Source organism: Elgaria multicarinata, chromosome 9 (assembly GCF_023053635.1).
Source record: "Elgaria multicarinata webbii isolate HBS135686 ecotype San Diego chromosome 9, rElgMul1.1.pri, whole genome shotgun sequence".
NCBI lineage: Eukaryota > Metazoa > Chordata > Lepidosauria > Squamata > Anguidae > Elgaria > Elgaria multicarinata.
The window spans coordinates 2,302,272-2,324,845 of NC_086179.1; the positions used below are offsets into that span (position 1 = coordinate 2,302,272).

At 50.4% G+C, this 22,574-nt stretch overlaps 1 protein-coding gene across 1 annotated transcript; it reads left to right on the forward strand.

Annotated features, from left to right (window-relative positions):
• Nucleotides 1-9,743: 9,743 nt before the first annotated feature.
• Nucleotides 9,744-22,096, forward strand: MIOX (myo-inositol oxygenase). The gene is made up of 8 exons (XM_063134504.1): nt 9,744-10,413; nt 10,791-10,953; nt 11,516-11,583; nt 12,707-12,816; nt 13,512-13,579; nt 18,143-18,192; nt 20,466-20,578; nt 21,672-22,096. The coding sequence occupies exons 1-8, from the start codon at nt 10,318-10,320 to the stop codon at nt 21,778-21,780; spliced, it is 777 nt and encodes a 258-aa protein (XP_062990574.1). The 5' UTR covers nt 9,744-10,317; the 3' UTR covers nt 21,781-22,096.
• The last annotated feature ends 478 nt before the right edge of the window (nt 22,097-22,574 follow it).

A 22,574-nucleotide genomic window follows, 5' to 3' on the forward strand; every position in this document is an offset into this window, starting at 1 on the left:
TCTCCCTGACGGGGCCTGCCTGGTGCCGACATTGTTATCTTTTTGGTGCCAGGTCAAGACTTTTCTCCCAGGCATTTAGCAATATATAATTAGCCCGGGTGTGTTTTTGTATGCTTTTGTGGTTTTAACTTGTATGTTTTTGTGACTTAAAATTTTTGTATATTGTTCTTAAGTGTTTTTATCCTATGTAAACTGTCCAGAGAGCCTTGGCTATGGGGTGGTATACAAATGTAAATAATAATAATAATAATAATAATAATAATAATAATGTATTTCTTCGATTCTAAGACACCATCGATTGTAAGACGCACACTAATTTCAGTACCACCAACAGAAAAAACACCTTTGATTCTAAGAAATAATAAATGCACCTGCGATTCTAAGACGCACCCTGTTTCTAGAGATGTTTATATGGGGGGGAAAGTGTGTCTTAGAATTGAAGAAATACGGAAATAATCGCACTGCTCCCATTCATTTCAATGATATCGCTTCGGCTCCTGGACAGGCTGGAAACGTAATAAATGATTAAATTGTGTTGGGGAACGTCTAGGTGGATTGAGCGCCGTGTGGATTAGTGGGAGGGGCGATTTTCCATCCCAGGTATCCAAACGTCGGGGGCCAGCCCTGCTCAGGCTCCGCTGCTGAATCCACGAGAGAGACAAGGAATTCACCCTACAAAAAAGGAAGGCTGGGCGTCCCTCAGGAGAGATGCTCCATCCCACACGACTCCCTTTCTCTTCTCTGCTGCGCTGAGAGGTCCGACCGCTGACTGGGTTCTGTGTCCGGCGATGGAGGCTCAAGGCGCTTCTGCCTTTCCCAGGAACTTGAGTGGTTTGGGGGTTCTTTTTGTTTTTCTACGGAGGGGAGGGGGGATTGTAAATAAGACGTGGGAATTCAAAGTACTCAGCACTCGTGGTGCAGTTTGCAATTAAAAAGACAAATGCAAGACCGTGGTGGCTCTCCTGTTCCCGGGCCCCTGCACACACGGGCGAACGGCTTGCCTGAACAGCGCTGTCTTAATTCAGCGGCATTCAACTGAAAGCTGTCCTTGGACGTGCTTCTCTGTGGATAACGGATGGCGTTGGCCTGTCCTTGAGATATCTGCGTGGGGAGCTCCTTATGCTTCGCATGAGAAGTAGGGTGGACAGCGACATGATGGGAGACAGGCCAACTAGTGAGAGAGTAGAGAGCATGCTGGAAGGAAGCCTTCCCCAACCGGACGCCCTCCAAATGTTTCGACCTACAACTCCCAGAAGCCCCCAGCTGGGGGCTTCTGGGAGTTGTAGGTCGACACATTTGGAGGGCGTCCGGTTGGGGAAGGCAGTAGTAAAGTGAATGAAGGAAGTTTCTTCTAGTTCATTCATTGAGTAGCAGTGTGTATGGAAACAGTTGTGTGTATTGGAACTGACCATCCAAAGACTGGCTTGTAGGCCTCGAGTTGACTACTAATAGTCTTGAGGGTTCTTGGGCCATTGGGCAGGATTGAACCAGAGGTGCCCTTGGCAGAAATAAGGGCAGGCCACGGCAACAAAGATTTGGGAAGAACCCTCCTTCCAAGAAGCCGAAGGCTATGTCGGCTAGAGCTGATGGGAGTTGCAGTCCAACATGATAGCCCTCTTCAAATACTTAAAAGGTTGTCACACAGAGGAGGGCCAGGATCTCTTCTCGATCCTCCCAGAGTGCAGGACACGTTATAACGGGCTCAAGTTAAAGGAAGCCAGATTCCAGCTGGACATCAGGAAAAACTTCCTGACTGTTAGAGCAGTGCGACGGTGGAATCAATTGCCTGGTGAGGTTGTGGGCTCTCCCACACTGGAGGCATTCAAGAGGCAACTGGACAAGCATCTGTCAGGGATGCTTTAGGGTGGATTCCTGCATTGAGCAGGGGGTTGGACTCGATGGCCTTGGAGGCCCCTTCCAACTCTACTATTCTATGATTCTATGAACAACATCTGGAATTCTGCACCCTTGAAGTAATTACATGGAAAACTCTTACTTGGTAGCCTGAGAGCCAGCCGTACGCCTTCCCGCAGCCCCACTGCCGCCCCCACATGCCTTGCGCCTAGCTGCAGATGTGGCTTTGACTGCCCGGTTTTGTGTAGAGGCTGGCTTCTTGGAGAGCCGGAAGAGGGACGCGGTCCGGGTAGGTCAACGCATTCACAAGTCCTCTTGGGAGACCCTTTCTCTGCCTGTTGAAGGGCTTATCAGCCTGTGCTGGACTCTCCGCCCAGCCTTCCTGCAGCAGATAATTCCTCCACGTGCCATTTTTGTCCTACCAACGCCCTAATCAAGGCTGCCAACCCAGGTCTGATTGGCTTTCTGCTGGTTTGAGTCCAGCCTCTATCAATGATCCACCCTCCTCCTCCATATCACCACCACGGCTTCCCTAAACGGCTTCCCTGCCTGCACAAGCAGCTTGCAGACCTTTGCTTCCTTGGGCCTTGCCTTGCCTTTGCCCGCTCAGGACGAAAACTCCAGGCACGTGTCGATGAAGGTGCCGGGCTCTCGCGGCGCATCACGTGCCTGGAGGGGCCGTGCCACGGAAGCCTGGAACACAAGGGTCGGTATTCTTGGCACGTGATGCCACTGCCTAGAACCTGGCCAGCAGTGAGTCAAACCGGGGCCAGGATTAAATCGACGTGAAGAGCTTTAAGAGGCGTTTTGTTGTTTAGAGAAGATATAGAGGAGTTCTCGATCTGGGGTTTCCAATGTGGGGCCCGTGGGCATCTCTCTTGGTGAGAATTCCAGATGTTGTCGGCCTGCAACTCCTATCGGCTCTAGCCAACATGGCCAATGATGGGAGTTGCAGTCCAGCAACATCTGGAGGACTATGGCTAGGGAGTGAGGGGGTGGGTGTTTTGCCTGTACGCACTCTGTGTGTGTGTGTGTGTGTGTGTGTGTGTGTGTGTGTGTGTGTGAGTGAGCTGGTTTGTTTGATTTGGCATGTTGTGTTTGTGTGTGAGGTGTGCGGTTGGGGGCTTTGTCTGTGTTTGTGTGAGTTGCTCTCAGCATCACTGGTTTGCCTCTATAATTTTATGGTGAATTATATGAGATTTGGCATTTGAGACTCAGACCGTACAGCCCTTTCTACACCTACGGGTGTAGAGGGGGGTGGAGAGAGGGTGATCTCGGACTTACCTGCTTCCAGGATCGTCGCCCTCAATTCACATGGGCCATGTGATGTCACGGGCGTTGCGCCCGCCATTTTTTTTTTTAAAGAGAAAGCGCTGGAGTGCACTTGTGCTCCAGCGAAAATTAAGTTTCTTTTAAAAAAGCTCCGACCCTGCTCCCCACCCCACCCCACCCCACCCCAAGGACCCTGGACTCTCCCCATCCCAGCTCCTTCGCTCTGATGACCCCTGCTACTCACAGGTAAGAGGGAAGAAGCTGGGACAGGCACCCACACTGCCCATGGTCCATGGAATCGTCCTGGGACCGCAGGTAAAACCAGGATAACTGAGGTCTCAGTTATCCCGGGGAAATGGAGGAATCATCCCTTCCTGCTCCCGGGATCCCCTGTGTGTCATCTGGATGCACAGGGATGATCCCTCGAAAAATGGCTGGTGTAGAAAGGGCCTACTCAGTTTCTTGGTGAAGTTGTGTGTCTTGGAGCCTCAACCGTTTCCTTTCCATGAAATGGGTGCTGAAGCAGAAAACTGTGGGTTCAAAACAGAACTCTTGTGTTTCTCTACCTCTGCCTTGAATTTAGTTTCATGGGCAAGTTACTTTTCTTTTGGTTTCACCAGTTTGCCTCCTGGGATGTGGTGTTTTGGAACCAGCCACGCCTTCCATGGCAGCTGTTTTGTGCCCACTGAACCCAAAGATACACAAAGAGAATTTGGCCCTTGCAGCTGCCTGCACATGGGGCACCATTTCGGGTCCAGCCACTCTGAAGTTTTTGGAGGAAGAAGTGGCATAAATGTGGTCCCGGGCAATGAATGGTGGATGTCCGCAAAGGCGCTACAGCACCAGTCGCAGCAAGATCAGTTTGTGAAGCTTTTGGGGAGCCGCCACGACGGACGTCTGGGGTTCCAGATTTTGCTCTATGAAACCTCTGACTAGTGCCAAGTCATTGCCCAAGAGGCTGGGTACAGACAACTCCCTTTGTTCCCACGGGGCCACCTGCCACTTGGCAGGGGAACACTGGAGTGATCAAAACTCCCCGGTGATTTTCCGTCTGTCAAAGATGTACGGCTGGTGCACCGGAAGGCAAGGAGGTGCACGGCCGTTCTCCCAGGCACCTCGGCAAACGGCGTCTCAGTGGGCGCAAGGAAAGCAAGGAAAGCTATCATCTCCCACCATGCAGAGGCCGGAGAGCAACCTCATAGCAGGACACTCTCTGGAGACCTACCAAAGCAAGATGTGTAGCTATGAGAGCTTCTTCCATTGGCTCTCCTAGCAATGTGGACTAGCGTCTTGCAGTGTTTGCTCCCTTTCCTGGATTCTGTCTTGCCTTCCACTCTACCCTTCCTGCGCTTCCCCTGGGATGCCTCCACACTGCCACAATACACACTCAGGATGTACATTTGGCTATAAAACAGACAGGAAGAAGCTGCAACAAAATGTTGCAGCGCTCCTTTTCAGGGTGCCCACCATACCATCTGCCAGGATACTCCATTCCACTCAGTAAAAGGATCAAGTTAAAGGAAGCCAGATTCCAGCTGGACATCAGGAAAAACTTCCTGGCTGTTAGAGCAGTACGACAATGGAACCAGTGACCTAGGGAGGTGGTGGGCTCTCCCACCCTAGAGGCCTTCAAGAGGCAGCTGGACAACCCTCTGTCAGGGATGCTTTAGGGTGGATTCCTGCCTTGAGCAGGGGGTTGGACTCGATGGCCTCGTAGGCCCCTTCCAACTCTGCTATTCTATGATTCTATGATTCCTCTTACTTTAGTTTTTCTTTTTTTCACCAACAGTCCTCACTGAGCTCTCTCTCTCTCTCTGTGTGTGTGTGTGTGTGTGTGTGTGTGTGTGTGTTCGCTCGCTCCCCCTATGGCAGCCTTCCCCAGATGGCTGGGAATGATGGGAGTTGCAGTCCAACAAATCTGGACGGCACCAGGTTGGGGAACACTGTCCTTTGTTTTTTGGACTGCTTGGTTTCCCCAACTCTTCTGATACCAACTTCTTGTGCGTGGATGATGCGATTTTGGTTAAATAAGGAGCCACACTTGGAAAAATGGAGATAGCAATGAGTATGAAGGAGCGTTACGCAGACACAAGGGCTCCCACATTTTTTTTCCTCCTCCAGGGAAAATGTGCCCTGTGAAAGCCACTCTAACCCTTGCTACTGCCTGGGGACGAACTCTTAGATTCTTTCTCGGACAAGAGTTTCTTGGGAAGCCCCTGCTTTCTGACCTGGAACCCCTGCCCCTTAATTTCCAATGTGATGGAGTGGGGAGACTTCACTCTGCCCATGCTCAGAGGCCCATCATGTCTTTCAGGTGGACCTCAGGCTTGGACTGACACTGCCCTCTTGGGGCCTGCACTCCTTCCCTCCCAGGGTTGTGTGTTTCTGGCTTGTTTTCTGCCCCTTTCCCTGGAAGTCCATTTTGGCCCAGAACGCGGAGGGCCACAACATCTGTCCCAGGCCCAGGCTCTGCTGCCAGGGTGCCTGGCCACGCTCCTGCTCCCTTAACTCAGTGGCAAAGAGCACCTTTTATCAGCTCAGGCTGATATACCAGCTGCGCCCTTATCTGGACAGAGATAGCCTAGCTACAGTTATCCATGCTCTGATAACCTCTCGCTTGGATTACTGCAATGCGTTATACGTGGGGCTGCCTTTAAAAGTGGTCCGGAAGCTTCAGCTGGTACAAAATAGGGTAGCCCGTTTACTAACAGGGACTGGCCGGCGAGATCACATTACGCCAGTCCTTTCACAACTTCATTGGCTGCCAGTCCAGGTCTGGGCCCGATTCAAAGTGCTGGTATTGACATTTAAAGCCCTAAACGGTTTGGGGCCAGGTTATTTGAAGGAACGCCTCCTCCCATACGTACCTGCCTGGACCTTACGATCATCTACAGGGGCCCTTCTCCGTAAGCCCCTGCCAAAAGAAGTGAGGCAGGTGGCTACTAGGAGGAGGGCTTTCTCCGCTGTGGCACCCCGGCTGTGGAACGAGCTCCCCAGAGAGGTCCGCCTGGCGCCTACACTGTACTCCTTTCGTCGCCAGCTGAAGACCTTTTTATTCACTCAGTATTTTAACACTTAATTTTAACTTAAATTTAAATTTTACTGTTTTAACTCTGTATTTTAATCTTATATCAACTTTGCTGTGTGGTTTTATCCTGGTTGTGCTTTTTATACTGTATTTCGTAATTGTGTTTTAACCTGTTGGGTGTTTTACTGTGGTTTTAATTTTTGTGAACCGCCCAGAGAGCTTCGGCTATTGGGCGGTATAGAAATGTAATAAATGAATAAATAAATAAATAGCCATGTGTTGCGCTCTCCGATGCAGCTGACCGACGATCAACCTCTGGGTTGATTAGGGGCCAACGGGTGCATGTTTGGGCACAAAGTTGTGAGGTGGGGGGAGGATTTTTTGCCTGTCCCTCCTCCAAGAACGCTGGAGGCGTTGTCTCTGCCTTCCAGGATGCTGCGAGCCGCAGACATTCAGCGCTTGCACGAGGAGTTTGGCCCCTGGTAAGTTAACAGGTGACTTATTGCCCCCAGTTGCAGCTCCGGTTAGCTCAGGGCTGCTCTGGGTCGCCTTGCATAAGACCAGGGGCTATAAAGGGCAGGGCGGGTGGGCCCTTCGTCCCAGAGATCCGTTCGGGCTCCTGTGCCTCCCTGCGGCTGCAGAGATGAAGGTGGTGAAGACGGTGAGTGGCTTGGCCCAGCCAAACCTCTCTAGAGGGAGAAAGCAGAAGGCAAACGGGGAAGGAGGTGGAGGAGCAGAACCCCAGGATGCAAGACGGACACGGGGGGGGGGGGGGAGGAGGAGGCGGAGGCAGGAACTGGGTGTGAAGGCTAAAAGATCCCACTCACCCACTCATGCAGACCCCTAAGGACACCCTAGGAATCTGAGCACGTTCCACAGTTCGGGAGCTACAAATCCAAAGTGACTTCTTTTTACAAAAATGGAAGCTTGAGTCCAGGAATAAGTTTCCAGGCCAGCAAAGGATGGAATACCCGGGATGATTCCCCACCCTGCCCTGATTTAGGGGAAAGGTTGCTACGAAGGTAATAAGCAGAGGCTGGGTTTTGCTTTTGCCCCGGATTGCATTTTTAACAGAGCCTTATCTTTTTTTCTTGTTGTTGCGAAGGAAAGTTTCCATTAGGAAACGTTCCTACTGCCATGATAACGCGCCCTCCTTTTTGTTCCTTTCACTGCCCAAGATTGGCCAAAGGCATCCTATTGTACCCACAAACACGACGTGATCCTTGGCTTAAGGCAGCCTTCCTCAACCTGGGGCGCTCCAGATGTGTTGGACTACAACTCCCAGAATGCCCCAGCCGTCTGGCTGGGGCATTCTGGGAGATGCAGTCCAACACATCTGGAGTGCCCCAGGTTGAGGAAGGCTGGCTTAAGGGATCCTGGCACAGCAGGCCCAAGATATTTTGCTGCCTAAAATGAAGGACAAGATGGAGCCCCCTCCGATTCCATGTTCCAAAGCTGGTTGGACTAGCAGTTGAATCTTTCTTCAACACCAGCAATGGGATGCCTGCTCCAGCATACCTGAAAGAAGCAGGCTAGCTTAGGGGGTTCAAGGCAGGCCCAGTGGCCCACAGCACTCTCCTCCAACATTTTGCTGCCGTCCCCCAGCATCTGAAGCCTGAGACCACTGCCTCACTCTGCCTTATGGTAGAGCTGGCCCTGGGTCGTGGGCATGCACCTGTCAAATCACACATTGCTTGCTTGCTCCGGGGTTGATTGCTTGGGCTGCTTAGAGAGTTGGGCTGGCCCTGGCACTTTCGTCCCAAACTTGGCACTCTCCATCCTTAACAGTTAAGGCTCACCCTTTCTCTCCATCCAATGACAACACCTCCTTTCACATCAGACCTTCTCATTGTCTCACCTGCAGAAAAGTTTGGCATCTGCTACCCACCCCAAACATTCCCCTCCCTCCACAAATGGTCCAGTACCAAGAATCAACACATCACCTGTATTTTTGATTGATTGATTGATTGCATTTCTATACCGCCCAATAGCCGAAGCTATTTTCCCTCGCAAAGGAAGTGCTGGACCTGTTGCCCTTTACTCCAACTCTCAAAGACTCTCTTTCTTCAGGGAGAGGATCCGTCTGAGATTTACCAGCCAGGTGTGGAACATGGGAAGTCGAAGGAAGAATACAGGAATTTCAAGGTCGGTGCAGAATAGGATCGCCTTCCAACTGTGTGATGGGATCCGTTTTCCAAATACCACCAGAGCTGCAATGGCAGTAGGGTTGGGGGTGGGTGGGGGTGGTGCTTCTGCAGAATGTCTCCGTTCTTTCCCTGCCATTGCAGCTCTGAAGAAACAGGCTCCAGGTCAAGTTCCAGAAGGAAAACTAAAAAGACTGTTCAGGACAGACATTAGCAGCACCCCGGTGCATAACACAAAGACTGCAGTTTTGTTTTGTTTTAAAATCCTCCGGAAGAGTTCAGCCTCTCACAAATTCACTCATGCACCAGAAAGTATGGAGATGTATTTTATTTATTTTATTTATTACATTTGTATCCCACCTTTTTTCCTCCAAGGAACCCAAGGCGGTGTACATAATCCTCCTCCTCTCCAATTTTATCCTCACAACAACAACCCTGTGAGGTAGGCTGGGCTGAGGGTCTGTGACTGGCCCAAAGTCGCCCAGTGGGTTTCCATGGCCGAGTGGGGACTCGAACCCGGATCTCCCGACTCCCAGTCTGACACTCTAGCCACTACACCACAGTGCCTTAACTTCTGCACCGTGTAAGATGTTCTTCTGTACTCTCACATCTTGATGTTCCCAACACTGTCTCTTTTCCCCTCGGTCTTTCAACCCCAGTCCATTTTACATCGTGTTTTCATTATTATTGCCATAGTTCTCCAGGGTACAGAACCTCAGGCTGAATCCAGCCCGTCTGGAGGCCAAATTTGGCCCACCTTGGTTTTCCAGGTGATCATAGAATCATAGAATAGTAGAGTTGGAAGGGGCCTATAAGGTCATCGGTGACGACGACGATAATAATAATACATTTATTTATTTCCTGCCTCTCCCTCTGGATCGAGGCAGGGAACAACACTAGATACAAATAGCATAGAATACATAAAACTGATTAAAAACATATAAAAATGATACAATATTAAAATAACAGCCAGACATCTTAAAATTCGACTGGGTAGGCCTGCCGGAAGAGATCAGTCATTATAGCCATCTTGAATTCAAAACTATTTATTTATTTATTTATTTATTTACTGCACTTATATACCGCTCCCATAGCCAGGGCTCTCTGGGCAGTTTACAGAAATTCTAAAATTGAGGTAAAAACAAGTATACAAAATTAAAAATTCTAAAACACAGAACATACACACATAAAGCATTAAAAACTGATTAAAAACTAAACATGTGGGTAATTAGGATGTGCCGCCATATGCCTGGGCAAAGAGGAAAGTCTTAACCTGGCGCCGGAAAGATAGCAGCGTTGGCGCCAGGTGAGCCTCGTCAGGGAGATCACTCCATAGTCTGGGGGCCACCACCGAAAAGGCCCTGTCCCTCGCTGCCACACTCCGAGCCTCTCTCGGAGTAGGCACCCGGAGGAGGACCTTAGATGTTGAACGTAGTGACCGGGTAGATTCACGTCAGGAGAGGCGTTCCTTCAGGTATTGTGGTTGACGAGTCTCCTCAACTTATTAAGTTGATGAGTCTCCTCCGGCTGGCCGTTCAACAGTCTGGGGGCAGCAGAAGGAAAGGTCCTCTGGGTAACAGCTGTCAACCTAGTTTTGGCTGACTGGAGTAAATCCTTCCCAGAGGACCTGAGTGTGCGGGGCGGATTGTACAGGGGAAGGTGATCCTGCAGGTGACCTTCCTCCTGACCATTTGGGGGTTTCCTGGCCTTTGCACATCCCCCGCCCCCGTTTTCTAAAAGGTTGAAATACGTCACCTAACTATGGCTTCGTCACTGGCAGTAAGACCTTTAAACAAAAACATGCTGGGATTTTCGCCCTGCCTGCTTTGCCTTCAGCCCTGCCCACGACTGGAATGCACTCCCCAAGGGGGTCCTCAAAACTGCATTCAGCCCGTCGGCTGCAAGAGGTTCTGCACCGTTGGGCTAGGGTTTTCCTCTGGGCTGGATCTGGCCCACTGAGCAACCATTTCTTCCGGAGAAACCCGCCGAGTCTGCCAAGCCCAAAGGAAATGCCTCTCAATGGTGTCTTTTCAGGAGGGGCCTCTGACGGACCGGGTGTACCGTACCTACCTGCTCATGCACACCAACCAGACGGTGGAATTTGTGCGCAAGAAGGTGGGTTTGCCGGAAGAGGAGCTTGCCTTTCCCACAGCTGGGGGCCTGCGACACGAGGGACGGCTCAGCCCAGCCCACGTGAGGCAGCAATCGGGCACGTGCCTCCCCAACGCTGCATTTTGGTATAAGTTCTCAAAGTGTTGTTGCCAAAAAACGTACACCGTAGGCCAGTCTCTGCCTCCTGGTCCACCCTCCCTCACTTGATACTTCATGATGAAGATCCCTCAAAATCTATCCCTGCCGGGCTCGCTATTCAGCCAGGTTTAACTGCCCGGCTCCTCTTACCTTAAAGATCTGGCCCAGCTCTCAAGATCGCTAATATGATGCCCGGAGGACTCCCACAACCCTCTGCCCGCCTCACAGTTCCCTCTCCCTAGAACGAGGAGTACGGGGGCTGCAGCCTCCGCCGGATGACCATCATGGAGGCCTTGGACCTGCTCGACAACGTGGTGGACGAGTCAGACCCGGACGTCGACTTCCCCAACTCCTATCACGCCTATCAGACAGCAGAGGGCATCCGGAAGGCGCATCCTGACAAAGGTCAGCCTCTGGTTCCACCTGCCCTCAGTGGCGGGGACAGACTCCCTGGGAAGGGAAGGGAAGGGAAGGGCTCCTCTCCAGTCTGGATGCAGGAGCCTTGAGAGCTGCTTGGAGCCACACAGAAAACAGGAAGAGGAACAACGAGAACCTCCCCCTTCCTGCCCTGGCATCACAGGCAACACTGAGCAGGTACAGAGATGGGAGGAGACTGCCTTATACCAAGCAAGACCCTGTAGCCCTATTCTAGTCTTGCCCAACCTGGCTCCCTCCAGATGTGCTGGACTACAACTCCCCCATCACCCCACCCTTTGGCCCTGCTGTCTGGGGATGATGGGAGTTGTAATCCAACATATCTGGAGGACACCAGGCTGGCATTGGCTCCCCAAGCCGTGATGCAGAGAAGGGCCTGCTACTGCGAATCGATGGAATGTATGGGTTGCACCTAGCAATGACTCTAGGTTGATGCACAACAGGGAGGGGTGGAAATAGAATTTCCCCAGTGCCCAAAACTCATAGTTGGAAGGTCACTAGGAAACTCTCTCTCTCTCTCTTCTTGCGATAGACTGGTTCCACCTGGTCGGACTGCTTCACGACATGGGGAAGATCTTGGCCCTGGTTGGCGAGCCGCAGGTGAGGAGAAGGGTGACCGGTCCCACCTCCTCCAAGATCACCCTTAAGCACATTGGCACCCCCGGGACCCCCCAGCTGAGGGCCCACTCCCTACATCACTGGGCAGGAAAGGGTGTTCTACACAGATGCTCCCCCCCTGCATAACAAAGACCCTTGGGGAACCTAGCCAGGCTCCAAGGGTTCCCACCATTTCTAGAGAGAGATGACATGCCCGCCCAGCCTCCCTTGTAGCCTAGAATCAAAGAATAGCAGAGTTGGAAGGGGCCTACAAGTCCATCCCCTGCTCAGTGCAGGAATCCACCCTAAAGCATCCCTGACAGATGCTTCTCCAGCTGCCTCTTGAAGGCCTCTAGTGTGGGAGAGCCCACAACCTCCCTAGGTAGCTGATTCCATTGTCGCACTGCTCTAACAGTCAGGAAGTTTTTCCTGATGTCCAGCTGGAATCTGGCTTCCTTTCACTTGAGCCCGTTATTCCGTGTCCCGCACTCTGGGAGGATCGAGAAGAGAACCTGGCCCTCCTCTGTGTGACAACCTTTCAAGTACTTGAAGAGTGCTCTCATGTCTCCCCTCCATCTTCTCTTCTCCAGGCTCAACATGCCCAGTTCTTCCAGTCTCTCCTCATAGGGCTTTGTTTCCAGACCCCTGATCATCCTGGTTGCCCTCCTCTGAACACGCTCCAGCTTGTCTGTGTCCTGGGGCCCTTCCAATGTATGGGGCTACAACTCCCATAATCCATGACCATTGGCCAGGGTGGTTGGGGCTGGTGGGAGCTGTAGTCCAAACCCTCTGGAAGTGGCATGTCGTGTCTTCATTCTTTTACACCTGTTAATTAATGAAGACACATGCCATTGAAAGCCACACCTAGGCTACAAGGGAGGCTAAGGAAAGAGCCAGATGGAAAATGGATTTTTAGCCGGTCGAGTAGCAACACCCCAAAGCCAAGAGAAGCTAGAACAGGAATAACCTGCTTGGTGCCTTCCAGAGGGTTTGGACTACAGCTCCCACCAGCCCCAACCACCCTAGCCAATGGTCATGGATTATGGAAGTTGTAGCCCCATACTTCAGGTGGCCCCTGAACTCGGGTGTTCATTATCCTACGTTCCTTTGTACCCTCTCCCTACAGTGGGCTGTGGTGGGGGACACGTTTCCAGTGGGCTGCAAGGTCCAGGACTCGGTGGTCTTCCGGGAGTCCACTTTTCATGACAACCCTGACACGAAGAACCCTTTGTACAAGTAAGCTTGGCCTTGGGTCGTTTCGGAAAAGAGGCGGGTGAGGGTTCCGCCGTAGTGGGAGGCTTCTGCTTGAAACGCAGAAGCTCGGATCGCCGCTCTCCTGGCTGGCCCTGGTGCTGCCCGCTCCAAAAGAAAGAGTTGGCTCCCGAGGGCGGCTACCACCCGTGACCACGTCACCTTCCCCCTCAGAAACACTGGCCCCAGGCATGGCTAGCATTGGCAGCCACAATGGCCTGGGGTCCGGAGAGCCAGGCCCAGGGGCCAAATCCAGCCGGGGGGGGGGGTCCCCAGCTGGCCGTGCCCCAATCCCTCCTGACCTCCGACCGTTTGGCTTTTGTGCCATTTTTCTTCACTCTACAAGGCTGCCATGTCTCTCCTCAGGTATCGTGACCTTTAGGTTATATGTTGCTGGTATTTTGGCCTCAGGCCTTTTGCCTTTGGCACCACTGGGACGCATCCCCCCCAAGATGGTCTCCACAATGGCATTCGGCCTTGGGGCTGAAGAAGGCTCCACATTCCTGCTCTGTTCCCGACATTTTTGGCCCTCCCATGTTTTGCTGCTCTTTCCCGTCTTGTCCGTAGAGGACCCAGGTGGCTCCGTTTTCCACCCCTCTTGCAAACGCCACTGGACTCAGTCAGGACAGCGCTTATCCGGCCAGGCGCATGCCCTGAGACGCTCTCCTTTGACCCCTCAGCACCGAGTACGGGATCTACCAGCCCCACTGTGGCTTGCAGAACGTCCTGATGTCATGGGGCCATGACGGTAAGACTCCAGTATTGCACCTGCCCATCACCAGCTCTTAGCGAGTCCTAGAAGGAAACGCTGCACAAATCCACAATTCCGAAGAATTTGCAAACCTGAGTCCAGCATTTCAGATTTGATTCATTTGATGGGGAATTTAAGGCTTGATAAAAGCACACACCCCCGCTAGGTGTAAAACAGTTTGCTAAACTCAGTCCTTTGCCTCTGGATTTTCAAATGCTCCTAAACCCACCGGTCTACAGAATTGCAGATTCAAAAACCCCTCCCGTGCCACAAATGAGAACATGCCAGAGCCAGATGGAAAGCAGGGGGCGGAAGACCGATTCTGTTCCAACTGCACTTTCTGCCTGCATGTTTCTCAGCGCAATTCAAGTTGCTAGTTTTGACATTTAAGAACATCAGAAGAGCTCTGCTGGATCAGACCAAGGAACCATCTAGTCCAGCACTCAGTTCACACAGTGCCCAACCAGCTGTCATCCAGGGACCCACAAGGCAGGGCGAACATTTAAAGCTTTACACAGCTGTGGACAGCAATATCTGACAGAGCGCCTCTCCCAGTATGAACCCTATTAAATGAAATTTAATAGGGATAAATGCCAAGTTCTACATTTAGGGAATAGAAACCAAATGCACAGTTACAAGATGGGGGACACTTGGCTCAGCAATACTACAAATGAGAAAGATCTTGGAATTGTTGTAGATCACAAGCTGAATATGAGCCAACAGTGCGATATGGCTGCAAGAAAGGCAAATGCTATTTTGGGCTGCATTAATAGAAGTAGAGCTTCCAAATCACGTGAGGTACTGGTTCCTCTCTATTCGGCCCTGGTTAGGCCTCATCTAGAGTATTGCGTCCAGTTCTGGGCTCCACAATTCAAGAAGGACGCAGACAAGCAGGAGTGTGTTCAGAAGAGGGCAACGAGGATGATCAGAGGTCTAGAAACAAAGCCCTATGAAGAGAGACTGAAAGAACTGGGCATGTTTAGCCTGGAGAAGAGAAGATTGAGGGGAGACATGATAGCACTCTTCAAATACTTAAAAGGTTGTCACACAGAGGAGGGCCAGGATCTCTTCTCGATTCTCCCAGAGTGCAGGACACGGAATAACGGGCTCAAGTTAAAGGAATCCAGATTCCGGCTGGACATCAGGAAAAACTTCCTGACTGTTAGAGCAGTGCGACAGTGGAATCAGCTACCTAGGGAGGTTGTGGGCTCTCCCACACTAGAGGCATTCAAGAGGCAGCTGGACAACCATCTGTCAGGGATGCTTTAGGGGGGATTCCTGCATTGAGCAGGGGGTTGGACTCGATGGCCTTGTAGGCCCCTTCCAACTCTGCTATTCTATGATTCTATGATTCTATGATACACTTCAAACGTCACCTGAGGCCTCCTCCAAATACATCCTCCAAGGAAGGCTTGGAGGGTGGCTTTCTCAGTGGTGGCTCCCTGATTGGGGAACGATTCCCCACTGAGGTCCATCTGGCACCAACGATGGCATCCTTTCGGTGCCAGGTTAAGACTTCCCTTTATTTTCAGGCATTTGACAGCATATGACAAGCAATTCAGTTTGTTTTTATCAGTTAGTAGTAGGTTTTTATTGTTTTAAACTGTTTTGAATGGTTGTATGTTAAAAGTTTATATTATGTTTTATCATGCTGTGACCTGTCCGGAGAGCTTTGGGTATTGGATGGTACAGAACTATAATGAATGAATTTCTCAAGGGCCTTTGCTTTAGGACTCAATCCTATGCATTTTGAGACAGAAAGAAGTCTTACAACTTCCAGCGTTCCTCATCCAGCATAGGATTGTGCTCTAAAGCCATTTCCCCCATATTCATTGAATCATAGAATAGCAGAGTTGGAAGGGGCCTACAAGGCCATCGAGTCCAACCCCTGCTCAATGCAGGAATCCACCCTAAAGCATCCCTGACAGGTGGTTGTCCAGCTGCCTCTTGAAGGCCTCTAGTGTGGGAGAGCCCACAACCTCCCTAGGTCACTGATTCCATTGTCGTACTGCTCTAACAGTCAGGAAGTTTTTCCTGATGTCCAGCTGGAATCTGGCTTCCTTTAACTTGAGCCCATTATTCCGTGTCCTGCACTCTGGGAGGATGGAGAAGAGATCCTGGCCCTCCTCTGTGTGACAACCTTTTAAGTGTTTCAGGAGTGCTATCATATCTCCCCTCAATCTTCTCTTCTCCAGGCTAAACATGCCCAGTTCTTTCAGTCTCTCTTCATAGGGCTTTGTTTCCAGACCCCTGATCATCCTGGCTGCCCTCCTCTGAACACGCTCCAGCTTGTCTGCATCCTGGGGCCCTTCCAATGTATGGGGCTACAACTTCCATAATCCATGACCATTGGCTAGGGTGGTTGGGGATGGTGGGAGCTGTAGTCCAAACCCTCTGAAAGGCACCAAGTGGGTTATTCCTGTTCTAGCTTCTCTTGGCTTTGGGGTGTTGCTACTCAACTGGCTAAAAATTCATTTTCCATCTGGCTATTTTCTTAGCCTCCCTTGTAGCCTATGTGCAGCTTTCAATGGCATGTGTCTTCATTAATTAACAGGTGTAAAAGAATAAAGACACTACATGCCATTGAAAGCTGCACATAGGCTTCAAAAGAGGCTAAGAAAAGAGCCAGGTGGAAAATGGATTTTCAGCCGGTCAAGTAGCAACACCTTCTTGAATTGTGGAGCCCAGAACTGCACGCAGTACTCTAGATGAGGCCTAACCAGGGCCGAATAGAGAGGAACCAGTACCTCACATGATTTGGAAGCTATACTTCTATTAATGCAGCCCAAAATAGCATTGGCCTTTCTTGCAGCCATATCGCACTGTTGGCTCATATTCAGCTTGCGATCTAAAACAATTCCACTATCCATCTCGTTTGTAGTATTGCTGAGCCAAGTATCCCCCATCTTGTAACTGTGCATTTGGTTTCTGTTTCCTAAATGTAGAACTTGGCATTTATCCCTATTAAATTTCATTCTGTTGTTTTCAGCCCAGCACTCCAGCCTATCAAGATCACTTTGAAGTTTGTTTCTGTCTTCCAGGGTATTAGCTATCCCACCCAATTTTGTGACATCTGCAAATTTGATAAGCGTTCCCTGCACCTCCTCGTCCAAATCATTAATAAAAATGTTGAAGAGCGCTGGGCCCAGGACTGATCCCTGTGGTACCCCACTCGTTGCCTCTCCCCAGTTTGAGAAGGTTCCATTGATAAGTACTCTTTGAGTCCGATTCTGTAGCCAACTGTGGATCCACCTAATAGTTGTTACATCTAGCCCACTTTTAGCTAGTTTGTTAATCAGAATATCATGGGGCACTTTGTCAAAAGCTTTGCTGAAGTCAAGATTCATTTCAGTACTGCCCATAATTTTATATAAGAATACGGTAGTGTAAGTCTTATTAATCGAGATCTACCAGACCAATTTGTTCATTTTTGCTTTAAACTGAAGCTTGAGCAGTGTTAGATGTTCAGAAAATTTTGAAACTTCGAAAAACTTCAAAGCTCGAGCTTTGGATGGATCGGGAAGGGAGAATGGAGAGGGATGAGGCATTCAAGAGGCAGCTGGACAGCCGTCTGTCAGAGATGATTTGAGGTAGATTCCTGGACTGAGCAGGGGGTTAGACAGGATGGCTTTAGAAGCCCCTTCCAACTCTACTATTCTAGGATTCTAAGGGGAGGTTAATGCATATGCCCCACAGTGTGCATGTCCATGTAATACAGTGTGTGTCTGCACATGTAGTGATGCTTACTCCTATGAGCTCTTGGAGAACTGGGCCAATGAAAGGACAGGCACAGAATGTTAGGAAAAGTACTGAAGAAAAGTCAGCTGGTGAACAAGCTGGAGCATGTTCAGAGGAGGGCAACAGGATGATCAGGGGTCTGGAAACAAAGCCCTATGAAGAGAGACTGAAAGAACTGGGCCTGTTGAGCCTGGAGAAGAGAAGATGGAGGGGAGACACTGACATTTTCTCTTGGGCATGTTGAGCCTGGAGAAGAGAAGATGGGGGCGGGGAGATATGATAGCACTCCTCAAATACCTTCAATACTCGATCCTCCCAGAGTGCAGGACATGGAATAACGGGCTCAAGTTAAAGGAAGCCAGATTCCGGCTGGACATCAGGAAAAACTTCCTGTTAGAGCAGTACGACAATGGGACCAGTTCCCTAGGGAGGTCGTGGGCTCTCCCACACTAGAGGCCTTTAAGAGGCAGCTGGACAGCCATCTGTCAGGGATGCTTTAGGGTGCATTCCTGAAATGAGCAGGGGGTTGGACTCGATGGCCTTGTAGGCCCCTTCCAATTCTGCTTTTCTATGATTCTTTGAATACAGAACCTTAAAACTTGTGCTGACTAATCCTCCCCCAGCCCCATCCAGAATCCAGTTTCTGCCTTGTCAACACCTGGGTTCTGCAAACCAGGGTAAATGGTGCGTGGGGAGGGGGGGAGCTCAGGGGGTAAGTTCTAAAGGGGCTCTTGTGGTGGGGAGTCAAGATGCCGACATCTTGAGTGACAGCATTGATCATCACTCACCATCCGCTCTTCTTCCTTTTTCTTGCCCCTCCAGAGTACATGTACAAGGTGATGAAGCACAATAAATTCACCCTACCTCAGGAGGTAAGTAAACACTGCAGCTTGAGCAAATCCTTCTCCCCAGCACCGTTGCCTGGACTGGAGCAGGAGGCAGGTGAACGAGTGGGGCTGCAATGGGGCAGAGGGGGAGCAACTCCAGGACCCTCTTGTCTCTGGGCCCCTGCTGGGAACTGGGGGCCCTTGGCAGGGGCCCGGCCATGCCTAGCCTTGGCACTGGTCCTGCCTGGCAAGAACCCAGAAAACACAGCCGCTATTTTATCTCTTGGGGAGATTTTCAGACTTTTAGGTACAGGCACTGGCTTTCTTCAGATTTCAGCTCCCTGTGGCAGGGTTAAATCTCCGAGACACGCTGGACAGAGAGACGTATTTCGATTTCCAGTACATGTAAATGCATGCAGCTGGACATGAAGCGGCCCTGCACGGCTTCCCTTCCGTCTTCCGCATAAACTAAGTCGTTGATGCACAACTACTAGAAGATGAAAGGAAGCGCTAAGCAGGAAGACACAGACACATGTCCCTTTGCTGCACCACACAATGCCCCTTCCTAGAGTTGGAAGACCCAAAGGCGGTCGTGCATCGCTGGTAACTTCGAAGCTCAACTTCTGCAATGCGCTCTACATAGGGCTACCTTTGTGCCTAGTCTGGAAACTTCAACTAGTGCAAAATATGGCAGCCAGGTTGGTCACCAGTACACCTAGGGGGGACCACATCACACCAGTTTTAAAATCTCTTCACTGGCTGCCAATTAGTTTCCGAGTGAAGTATAACGGGTTGGTTATTACCATTAAAGCCCTACATGGTTTGGGTCCAGCTACCTGCGGGATGGCTTTCTCCCGTACAATCCGCCCCACACACTCAGGTCCTCTGGGAAGAGCTTCCTTCAGCCATCCAAAACTAGGTTGACAGATATTACCCAGAGGACCTTCTCTTCTGCTGCTCTGACTGTGGAATGGCCTGCCGGAGGAGATCCGCCAACTCAATGGTCTTTCTGAATATAAAAAAGCAATACTGATCTCTTCCGGCAGGCCTACCCAGTCGAATATTAAGATGTCTGTCTGTCTGTTATTTTAATAATGTATTAGTTTTTAATATGTTTTAATAAGTTTTATGTATTTTATATTTTGTATTCCATGTTGTACCCCACCTCGATCCAGAGGGAGAGGTGGGTAATTAATAATAATAGGCTCTTGGTCATTTGCCAAGACTAATGACTTCCATATGTATTGCAAGTGAACACATAAGCTAACTAGAAAATCATTGCATCAGAATGGACACCCAACTGCATGAAAGTTCTCCCCAAGCTGTTAGATTCGTGATGGTGTCTTCACTCATAGAAGCACAGGATAGTAGAGTTGGAAGGGGCCTCTAAGGCCATCGAGTCCAACCCCCTGCTCAATGCAGGAATCCACCCTAAAGCATCCCTGACAGATGGCTGTCCAGCTGCCTCTTGAAGGCCTCTAGTGTGGGAGAGCCCACCACCTCCCTAGGTAACTGATTCCATTGTCGTACTGCTCTAACAGTCAGGAAGTTTTTCCTGATGTCCAGCTGGAATCTGGCTTCCTGTAACTTGAGCCCGTTATTCCGTGTCCTGCACTCTGGGAGGATTGAGAAGAGATCCTGGCCCTCCTCTGTGTGACAACCTTTCAAGTATCTGAAGTATCAACTCAAATCAGCAGTGATGTGATGAACCCACAGATTTGAGCAGCTAATCCTACCTGAGCAAACGTTCTTAAAACAGACTATGAAACTGGAGTGGACTGAAAGTCAGTAGAAAAGACACCCCCCCCCCCAAGATCCAATGGATGCTTAAACAGGAGATTTTGACATGCTAGAGATTGAAAGCGCCAACATCAGGGTGGCAATTACTCCAGGTTAATCCCTCTAGCTTGGCCACCAGGATGGCTCAAAAGATGTAGTTGTGCATGATGTTTTTGAAGCTAAGATTGCTTATCAGCAATTAATTCCTTCTTAACATGCTTCCACGCTCAAAAGCAGGGGAGGGGGGGTAAACGGGTTGATTTTCCTCCACCTTTTGAAGGCAGGCCATAAAAAGCCAAGGGGTTGAAAAGGATATTATTGCATTAAAAACCCTGTCCCACCCACTCATGTGTAGTTTCCCTTTTATGGCTTTGGTCTTAATCCAAGGCAGTGATTTGGATTATGGAGCCAGCAGATGGTAGCTAGGCTGGGTGAATTCAGTGCAGAACCCAGAAGGCCTCAGCAGAAGCAGCAATAGCAACACTCCCTTGCCAATGATGGAGGCACCGCATCGCAACTGCCAATTTGTCTCCTTGCAGGCTTTCTACATGATCCGATTCCACTCCTTCTACCCCTGGCACACGGGAGGGGATTACATGCACCTCTGCGATGAAGAGGATCTCCAGATGCTTCCCTGGGTCAAGGAGTTCAAGTAAGCAGCCCCAAGCGCCTCGACAGGAAAGAGAGCCCACCACCTCCCTAGGTCATGGGTTCCATTGTCGTACTGCTCTAACAGTTGGGATGTATTTCCTGATGTCCAGCCATAACTTGAGCCCGTTATTCTGTGTCCTGCACTCTGGGAGGATCAAGAAGAGATCCTGGCCCTCCTCTGTGTGACAACCCTTCATCAACCCATCACAACAGTGCGATATGGCTGCAAGAAAGGCAAATGCTATTTTGGGCTGCATCAATAGAAGTATAGCTTCCAAATCACGTGAGGTCCTGGTTCCTCTCTATTGGCACTGGTTAGGCCTCCTCTAGAGTACTGCGTCCAGTTCTGGGCTCCACACTTCAAGAAGGACGCAGACAAGCTGGAGCGTGTTCAGAGGAGGGCAACCAGGATGATCAGGGGTCTGGAAATAAAGCCCTCTGAAGAGAGACTGAAAGAACTGGGAAGGTTTAGCCTGGAGAAGAGAAGATTGAGGTGAGACATGAGAGCACTCTTCAAATACTTAAAAGGTTGTCACACAGAGGAGAGCCAGGATCTCTTCTCGATCCTCCCAGAGCGCAGGACACGGAATAATGGGCTCAAGTTATGGCTGGACATCAGGAAATACATCCCAACTGTTAGAGCAGTACGACAATGGAACCCATGACCTAGGCTGAAGTTAAAGGAAGCCAGATTTCAGCTGGACATCAGGAAAAATTTCCTGTTAGAGCAGTACGACAATGGAATCAGTTACCTAGGGAGGATGTGGGCTCTCCCACCCTAGAGGCCTTCAAGAGGCAGCTGGACAACCATCTGTCAGGGATGCTTTAGGGTGGATTCCTGCATTGAGCAGGGGGTTGGACTCGATGGCCTTGTAGGCCCCTTCCAACTCTGCTATTCTAGGATTCTATGTCTTTGAAGAGTGCTATCATGTCGCCCCCTGTCTTCTGAGGGCTAATAATGCCCAGTTCTTTCAGTCTCTCTTCAGAGGGCTTTGTTTCCAGACCCCTGATCATCCTGAGGCCATTCTGATGTGGTCTCATAGCACCAGAGGGCAACTGACAGTAACCTCCCCCTCTCTGTTCCTCTTCTGCAGCAAATTTGACCTGTACACCAAGAGCGAAGACCTGCCCGATCCACAAGAGCTCAAGCCGTACTACCAAAGCCTCATAGACAAGTACTGCCCCGGCCAACTGTCTTGGTGATGCTCAGAACCAGTTTCACTTCCAGTGCAACGCTTTGCCGTTCTTTCCAGCCTTAAAGGGGATTGCGCACACAGGGGAGCAGGGAGCGGCCCGTACCCACCCCCCTCACGCCAGGGTTGCACAGACCGTTTCTGCAAGGCTTTTCAAATGTTTATGAAATTCATCCAAACTCACAAGACCATTAACTTGAAATCAATAAAATATGATCTGTTTATAAAGGAGGACTCAGTTTTGCTTCGTGCAGCTTACAGGGATGACCAGCAAAATTACCACCCAATAAAGACACATTATTACAGCATTTGCAATGACTTATAAGAGGACAGAATCTCTTAACGCAGCCTTCCTCAACCTGGGGCGCTCCAGATGTGTTGGACTGCATCTCCCAGAATGCCCCAGGCTGGGGCATTCTGGGAGTTGTAGTCCAACACATCTGGAGCGCCCCAGGTTGAGGAAGGCTGCCTAACGTATCAGCAGAGAGTAGGAATGGGCAGTTCTCGCAACGGGTGTGTGAAGAAGTGGGGTTCCCCCAAAGAGATGTATTGAGAGCAGTTATTTGTAACTTGTTCATTAATTATTGGGGTTAGGAGTCAGCAGTGAGGGGGGCAATTTTGCTGCCAAATTATTCAGGGTGGTTAAAAAAAACCCGAAGAGAGATTGCAAAGAACTCCAAGCTCCAATTCTGCTTGCTGCAGGCTTACGGGCCTTTCTCCCCCACAGAGGTTTCGGTGTGCTGGTGCGCTGGTGCGCGCACACTATGAGCTCACTCGCTCCGGGACGTCTGCTGTGTACGATGA